The 9,005-nt window shown below is 39.2% G+C and overlaps 1 protein-coding gene across 3 annotated transcripts in view; it reads left to right on the top strand.

The window, feature by feature from the left end:
• LOC121536155 (sterile alpha motif domain-containing protein 9-like) overlaps positions 1–4,889 on the top strand; it is a 33,456-nt gene extending 28,567 nt beyond the window's left edge. For all 3 annotated transcript variants that reach the window (XM_045206689.1, XM_045206690.1, XM_041843437.2), the window contains one exon: positions 222–4,889. In XM_045206689.1, coding sequence (XP_045062624.1) covers positions 222–4,760 — 4,539 coding nt within the window. In that variant the 3' untranslated portion in view covers positions 4,761–4,889. The remainder of the gene's footprint in view (positions 1–221) is intronic.
• The last annotated feature ends 4,116 nt before the right edge of the window (positions 4,890–9,005 follow it).

Below are 9,005 nucleotides of genomic sequence, written 5' to 3' on the forward strand. Positions count from 1 at the left end.
CTGTCTTCTCAGAAACACCAGAGACTACATTCAGAATCTGGGGTTGTCTTTCACATTTTTTTCTGCTTGGTTTATACAGTATACACATCGGTTATGCTCTGCTTGTGGTCATAGCTTTAGATGGGATAAAACACTGTTAAATCAGCTGTGAATAATCTTATTGTTAACATCTATATACAGTGGCATATACATTTGAATGAAATCAGACTATTTTATTTCAGAATGAAGATGACAAACCAACTGACCTGCCAGCTGAGATCAAGGATTGGAATAAACATCAAGTGAAACAATGGGCACTCAACGAGGCTTGTATAGACAGTGAATCTGCAAATATCTTGCTTCAGCAGAACATTAATGGGCCCAGTCTTTTACTTTTAAAGAAATCTGATTTACTAGAGGTGGGTGTCACACTGGGGCCTGCAAAGTTGATCATTCACAAGAGAGATGAGCTTTTGAAACTTAGGAAAGTGCAGTTGAGTAACCCAACAACAAATCAGTCTGGTAGACCGTGCAAGCCGTACCCTTTTCATCGACACCATGATGCCTGCCGATACAAGGCGAACAGGATTCTTGATGTAACAGAATCAGGTGCATCAGACTATATTGAACCCTGTCATGAATATAAAGGATACATCCATATGTCAGAGGCAGCTGTGGAGAGCAAAATGAACAAGTTCACTGATGAGGTTATTCGATTTGCAGCAGCCTGCATGAATAGTCGCACTAATGGCACCATACATTTTGGAGTTGGCGACAAGCCAGACTTTGTTCATGGACAAGTTTTGGGAGTTAGCGTCCAGGACAAAGAGGCATATGTCAATGCTCTGCCACAAGCCATTGAGGGTCATTTTGAGTATAAACATATCCAGGCAGCCAAGATGTGCATCAAACCACCTCGATTTGTTGAGGTTCTCAATCCCGATATGACATCATCAGAGAAGTATGTGATAGAAGTGGACATCGTGCCAGACTTTGTGATCTGTCAAGAGAACATCTATCATGTTTTCAGCTTGGATACAAGGAAATCAAAGAGGAAGTCCAAAAGCAAAGAAATGGAGAAAGAAGAGAAAAAACTATTCTTCATTCGTGATAGTAGCAGCAGCAGGGATCTCCTTGCACTAACCACTTTTGCCAAGCCGATGGAAGAATACAATAGATTTGTCTGCAATGTGTCACAGCTATCACAGCTAAGAAAACAAGCGGAGGAAAAGCGCCTTAGTGTGGTTAAGAGTAGTGTCCAGGGCTCCAGACTAAGTGAAATGATAACAGGTGGATCCCAATCCTTAGACAAATCCCACTTCGAGCGGTATGTGATAGTGACCAACAAATCACATTTAGTTCAATTGGACTCCCTGGGATTTCTTCCTGAACTGAACCCAACTGCTGTTTTGGACTTTGACCCAGAGTCGACAAAAAATGGATTGATGAAGCACTTTGAAGACCAGAGTACAATAAATGTCCACTTGCCAGTACAATATAAAATCACAGAGGCTGTCGAAGACATTGCTAGCAAGCTAAAACTGACTCGAAACACCAGCTGGATCCTCTGCAATGGGGGTATCGAAGGAGAGGTCCCCTCAGATGTAGATGACTGGTTGATAGAGAAAGGAGCGTCTGTACGAAATGTGATTTCATTCCTGTGCCGGAAAGATGTGCTACCACACAAGAGATTCCTGGTTATTTTCATATTGTTCTCTACTGTGAGTGAGAAAATGGACCCTCTACTTGAGACTTTCAGCACATTCTGGCAGGAGCTCAAAGGAATAGAGCAAATACTTTGCATCTGTGAAAATGAAGAAGCATTCACCTGCTGGAGGGACCTGATTGAAGCCCGCTATGGATTAGACATTAAAGCAAGGTCAATCTATGAGCTCAGTTTTGCTGAGGTTAACGGCACCATCCTCAGCCTGTGGTCAGACAACCGGAAATCCAGCCGTTTCCTACCCTGTGGAGGAGGAAGCAAAGTGCTGTTCAAAAAGAAAGAGGAGAGCAGCCTGGACACCCTGAATGTTCTGTGTGTAAACCAGTGTGAGGGTGGAAATGAAGACAAGGCCCTTATCCAGGAGAAGTTCTACAAAGGAGGAAAGGTGTCATGGTGGAACTTCTATTTCTCTGAGCAGCCAGGATCCATGCCATTCATCAAACGGGACAAGTTCGACTTCATCACAAACACTGTCCTACCAGCTTTGAGCTCTTTGAGAAAATATTGTGTGTCCTTCAACCTTTTCCATGTTCCAGGATGTGGTGGAACTACACTAGCCATGCATATATTATGGGCACTGAAAGACAAGTTCCGTTGTGCTGTTCTGAAGGACAGAACTGCTGATCATGCTGTTGTTGCCGAGCAAGTGGTCAAGCTGCTGATGTATGAGACAACAGAGCAATCGCCCCGGATTCCTGTTTTGCTCATGCTAGATGACTTTGAGGAAATGGATGACGTGTATGATTTGCAGCAGCTCATTGAGAAAAAATGTGTCAAGAGGGACATTGGATCTTGGTCCCCGCAGGTTATTCTACTCAATTGCACGAGGGCTGAGTCTTGGGAGAAGACTGAATCAACTGAAGACACTGTGTACATTGGCAATAACCTCTCTGAAATAGAGCAGTGGCAGTTCGAGAAAAAACTCGAGGAGATTGAGAAGACCTACAAGAATGCAGATACATTCTACGCTTTCATGATCATGAAGAAGAACTTTTCACCCGAGTATATACAGGGTGTGGCTCGCAACACCCTAAAGAGCTTCAACATAAATCACAAACATGGACAACTCATTGCTGTTCTGGTCTTGTTGAATGTCTACTGCAAGGGTGCAACGCTCTCAGTATCTCTCTGTGAAGAGTTTCTTGGGCTCCAGACCAAGCCACATAGTGGATCCTCCGATGTTAAGGCTGGATTTGGGAAGTTTTCCACTCTAGTGACCTGCTGCACAGAGGAGGCTAAGGTTGTATTCGAGGCAGTGAGAATGATCCACTCAAGCATGGCCGTGCACTGTTTGCAGGAGCTTACAACCACATACAGTGTAACCAAAGCTGAGATCACCGATCTACTGCTCACCACAGACAAGCTTTATGAGTGCATACAGGGCAAAGACAAACTCATGAAGGATGTTCACACCATGTTAGTGAAAAGACATCACTCAGTCAAGGGTGAAGATTCTCAGTTCTCACCTCTCATCCAGGATATTGCAAAGGAGACACCAGGTGTTGAAGAAAATGTGCTATTCAATGCAGCCAAGCGCTTTGAAAAAGATGCTGTCATCTCTCAGCTTCTTGCCAGATACCAATACCTGAAGAAAAGGGATTTCAGGGAGGCGAAGGACTGGGCAAAGAATGCGAAAGATCTTTCCAGAGATAGCTCTTACATTTCTGACACATCTGCACAAGTGATCAAGCATGAGCTAAAGAGTGCCATACAAAGTGACAAAGAAGATCCCATAAAACCTGAAAAGCTGAAAGGCTATCTCAGAATGGCCCAGTCAGCAACAGAGGCCTTCAGAGAAACACAGGAGATTGCAAAGAAGGAGGCTACTCTGAGAGTACAAAACAAGAGAGACAACAGCCCTTTCAACACTGCAGGTTGCCTTGGAGAAATTCAGGTTGCAGTCATCATTATCGAAATACTGGAAAAGATTCCAGTGTTTTCTTCAGGCAATGTCCGTCATGACATTCTGAGTGAGGTTCTCTCTGGCGGAATTCCAATCCAAGATGTTGCGAGGAACGATTCCAGACATCACAAACATGCCTCGTATTACTACATTCTCCGGGATTTTGAAGATATTTTGTACAACCTCAGACATAACATGAAGAAGCACTTTGATTTTCTTGACAGCATTTATGTCAACTTGGGTCCCAGGTTCACCCTGAAAGACAGTCGAGAGGAAAGAACTCGACAGGAGCTCTTCCGGTGCTTTCATCGATACAGTGACCTCTTTTGCAAGACGGATTCCACAGAATTGATGAAAAACAAGAACCTGAGCATCATGCTCCAGATTCACAAGGGAAGGCAATTTTTGGAGATGAGAAAAGCTGATACTCATTCTGGGATTCTAAATTGCCTCTCCAATGATACCCCAACTGACATGATGCAAAAGATAGTCCAGCAGTATGACTTCATTCTGAGTAAAAATCCTGAAAGGAATGTTAGAGAAACGGTCAACTTCATCTATGCTAATGTTGTGCTAAACATTATCAAACCGGAATCTCAACAGCTTCGCCCTTACACGATCCTCATTGATCTTCTTTGCCAAGTTCTTCAAGGTCAAATCCCATATGGTGAAAGTTTGGCATTGCACTTCATTGCCGTGGCACTGCTGTGGCCACAACATATCCTTATGTCACAACCTGTGGCGTCTCAGAAGTTGGGAAGCTATGTGTCACAGATGAAGACATCATTCTGGAATGAGATGAAATCTGTGATCAATGGAAAGTTGCCTGTTGTCCATTTCTTCTTGGGGAAGAAGCTGGGCTATGGTCGCCTAGTTTGCCTTAGGGAAATCAAGTGGTGTGTAAGACCAGAAGACTTTGATTCACTTTGGGAAAATGGAAAAATATGGAAGCACGAGAGAGTCAAGGAGCTCCTTTGCAGGGTGACAGGAGAGGTACAAAGGAAATTCATTCTGGCAGATACCAGGACCGCAGGCTTAAAGATAGAAGTCAATGCAATGTACAAAAGTCAACTCTGTGGAAAATCGCAGGGATCAAAAGTATCATTTTTCATTGGTTTCTCAATGAAAGGCCCACTGGCTTTTGACATCGATTGAAGAAGAGCCCAATTGATATGAAGTCAGACACAAATTATGCGATATCAGTCACTGTCATCTTGAAAATATTCTGTAGAGATTCTGTATAAATCACACAAAAAATAGGTTTACTTTTGAAATTAAGTTCTAAGTCTTTTTAAAAAATTTTTTTTTAAGGGGGAATATATCATCTTAATATTGCAGATAGATTGTATCTTCTATCAATGTAATTGTCTGCATCACTTCCAATCCCCCATGTTTTTTTTTATATATATTTTTTTTAAATATATACTCCCCTTTATTACTTTTCAACCCCACCATCCTTTCCCTACTTGGAGTAAATTAGTGAACAACAATGCCCAGGCCTCTACTTCCGGTCTATACTTACTATCTACACCTTATGGACAGAGTTAATTTTACAATAATTATATTATATATATATATTTATTATTAATTTTAAATTTCTTTTTTTTTTTTGCTCCTGAACTTCTTCTAACTTTCTAACTGTGCTCTTTCCCAAAAGCTCCCAACATACAACCTATATACTTATTATGGACACAGTATGGTTACATTATTAGCTATCTTTGTTATTATTTGTTGTTATTTGTTATTAGTCCCATCCTTCAACTCTATTCAATACCTCCCATCTATCTCTTAACACCATCCATATAGGATTTCTATTTGCCATATATATTTCAACCGTACTGTGATGTTTTACAAAAAGTTCTGAACATTTCTATTCTCATTGCTTCTACAGATTGTGAATTAAAAATAAACATTTTTGCTAAAAGTATTATTATATTATTGATTGATTGACTATGACTTTTCAGATCACCCAGTAATGCTATCTGCAAGGTTAGTTCCAGGTAAATATTGCTAAATTCTAAGTCTTAACAATTTGTTCAACATTATACATTATCTGACCTGGATTTATTTTTTACATTGTTGCAATGTTATATCTCTAGCAAAGATTCCAGGATGTATTTCTTTAAAGCACAATTAGGTTTAAAATGTAGTTAGGAAATATTACTTCTATTGTATTTGGTTTTAGTATTACTACTATATGCATTCCAATTTTGTTTTACTGTTTGTATTTTGTATATATGTTTGTTTAATATTTTGTATATATGTTTGTTTAAGTGATATCGATATCAATCTTTGATGTTCATATGTGCAGTGCAGCTTTCCACTTAAACATATTTCCAACATGTGTTTCTAAATGCACTGATGTTTGTAAAAATTATTGTTTGTTCAAAAAACTCCAAAGCACTCAATATCATGACATGTAGTAAATACTCCAATGATGTTTCCTGAATAAAAATGATGTATTTGTTCTATTAAATGCCACATGTAAAATAACATGGTGTTATAGTAATAATTTGTCTCCTGGGGTGTCCCTTATTTTAGATGAGGTAGGGTGAGGTACCCCATTATCAACAAGTGCCATAGAAAGGTGTAAAGTTCAAGCATGTGCGAAATATAATAATATATTGATGCAATAATTCTGTTACAATAAAATACAAATAGCTTATTAATGATAACACTAAAGAGACATTTTGTCAAACATTGATCAAAATATGTTCCTGATTCTTTTGTTATTTATCAATGTACAACATACTTTCACCACACCTTTTGTGTTGTGGTACAAAAGTGAACATAGTACTTCACAGGAAATGTGCTAGAGGGAGATGTCCAATCATGTTGTCAAGTCTGACCTTGAGGCTGGCCAGGCTGGTGACTGACAACCACCAGCAGGATCTACCTGGACTGGCCCCAGGATCCTAACCAGCTACAGGCATGCTGGGTAAACTAGAGACCAAGTTAGGGAGAGATTGGTGTAAGGAAAGCCTAAATACACAGGAACAACCTTGGCTCAGGCCATCATCACGGACCTTCTTTCCATCCACACTCTCCCTTCAGGCCAACGATGTAGGATGCCTTGCTATGTCTATAAGAAAAACTTTTTTGAGATGTTTGTCGCAGGAAGTGCCATAAGCTTAATACTAAACAGAGAAAGATACATTTTGTCATACATTTACCAAAATGTGTATCTGACTCTATTGCTATTTATCAATGTACAACATACTTTCACCACAACTTGTGGTAGGTGTTTTTGACAAGATATAAAGTGTACAAAAATGAACAGAGTACATAAAAAGAAATGCACTAGAGTGAGATGTCCAATCATGTTGTCAAGTCTGACCTTGGGGCTGGCCAGGCTGGTGACTGACAACCACCAGGACCTACTGTACCTGGACTGGCCCCATCCTAAGCTACAGGCAATCTGGACAAAGCTGAAGCCCAAGTTGAGGACAGATTGGTGTGAGGATAGCCTACAAGTTTAGTATAAGACTTAGCCTTATTACTACAGAGGAACTGAGGGGATGTGTCAGGGGTGAACAGAAACGAAAACAACAATATGATACCTAACAAGTGCCCTTGGACCAACCACATACTGTTTCACAACTCCTGTGTCATACAAGTGTTCTCTGGGCCCTGACCTGTGCTTTCTTTAGTTGGAACAGAGTGACAGAGTTGATTTTGTTTATAACACATGCCATTGAATAATAAATTGAACTCAGAAGAATAGTGCAGAGCAGTGCAAAATACTTGATGTTGAATGAAATCACATCATCACTGTCATGGCAGTCAAGTCTAAATTTAAGATTGTCTTTCATTAAAATGTAATACTTTCCTTAACATATTGGACAATATCAAGCTATTTCAATTTCAGGACAGGTATGTGGAAGAACTGATATGCTGTACATAAAATGTTACATAAAATGGGAGATAAATAACAGAAGCAGAATAGAATCATTAGCTAAACATCATACAGCTATTACATCTATATTATCTGTTCATTTGCCTTATCTGTAAGTCTGTATTGGGGGTTGAAATATTTGTCTGGATTATTTTAATTAATGTGTTTAAATAGGTAAAGCAATTGTGGTACGAAGCAAACAAAGAGTTTGCATCACTTTTGAAACACTGTAGTATTGCAAAACAAGCCACTTTTGAATAAACAGAAACCATGTGGATAGGAAAGATATGATAATTTGAAGATGAAATCAAAGTAAGTATAAGAATGAATACTTTAGTGTGACCCCTACAAAACAGTTGGTCCCCACTCAATTTATAATACCATATGTACTGATACCGCAGAAACTAATGTTAGCCTTCTAATATGTAACATCAAACAAATCAACAACTACAGATTGTACCAAAGGAAGGCCAATAATGTAGTATATTCTTTGAACAACACTTTATGATACATTTGACAAACTTGAGTGATTTTATATAGATTTTCATGGTACTGACTTAAAAAAAACATGTCAATTTTGCAGGAGTAATAAAGGTATTTAACATGAACCATGTTTTATAAATGAATTACACATCTCATCAAAATGTATCAATAACTTAATACAAAAATAAAAATACCAAAAAGTAAAACAGACAGAACCATGTTTGGACAGAAAAATTATATATAGGGTGAGTTATGAACAATCTATACAATTGCACCGTTTAATGTTACAAAGTCTAATGCTCCTCAACAAGCCCTATAGGTTCCAGACACTTGGACAGTGATCTGAAACCATCCACTCCACTCCAGACCTTTCCTCTAGTCACTTCAACACAACATGGTAGCTGTCATTAATTTCATCTGCAAATAGAAGGCAAACAGGACATATTATTTTACTTTTTTAAATATATTGCATATCTACATGATGAGGTTCTGTGCATTTAAGTGAGGGAAATATATTACCTTTCAGTGCTAATAACAAAGCTTGTTGCCTCAGTGAAGTTCTGCACCATCTGAGAAAGATTTATTTGTTATGTGATATTAAAATGACATACTGTATCTTTCTCTCTATTGGTATGATTCTGGTAGTTAGAAAGAAAAAGAAGGTCACCACACATTTTATTGCTCCGATCCAATTGATTTATTAATGAATTAACCAACGTTTCGACAGATGGGTTTCGGTCTGGGTTTCGGTTGATGCTGGTAGTATCATCTACTTCACAGTATTATGACCAGTGTTATGTATTCAAGGGCCCTTCTTGCTATGTTGCCCCAGAGCTATCAGTCTATCAGTCAATCAGTAACTAGACATCATAATGAAGTGCATGGAAACAGCCATGGCCATAACAGCCAGGCCTGAGTGAGAGTTGATCCTGTTGTAGTTCGCATCTGCATCCATAGGCCTCCTGTAGCTCAGTTGGTAGAGCATGGCACTTGCAACACCAGGGTTGTGGGTTCGATTTCCA

The sequence above is a fragment of the Coregonus clupeaformis genome, chromosome 23, assembly GCF_020615455.1.
Source record: "Coregonus clupeaformis isolate EN_2021a chromosome 23, ASM2061545v1, whole genome shotgun sequence".
Classification (NCBI taxonomy): Eukaryota; Metazoa; Chordata; class Actinopteri; order Salmoniformes; family Salmonidae; genus Coregonus; species Coregonus clupeaformis.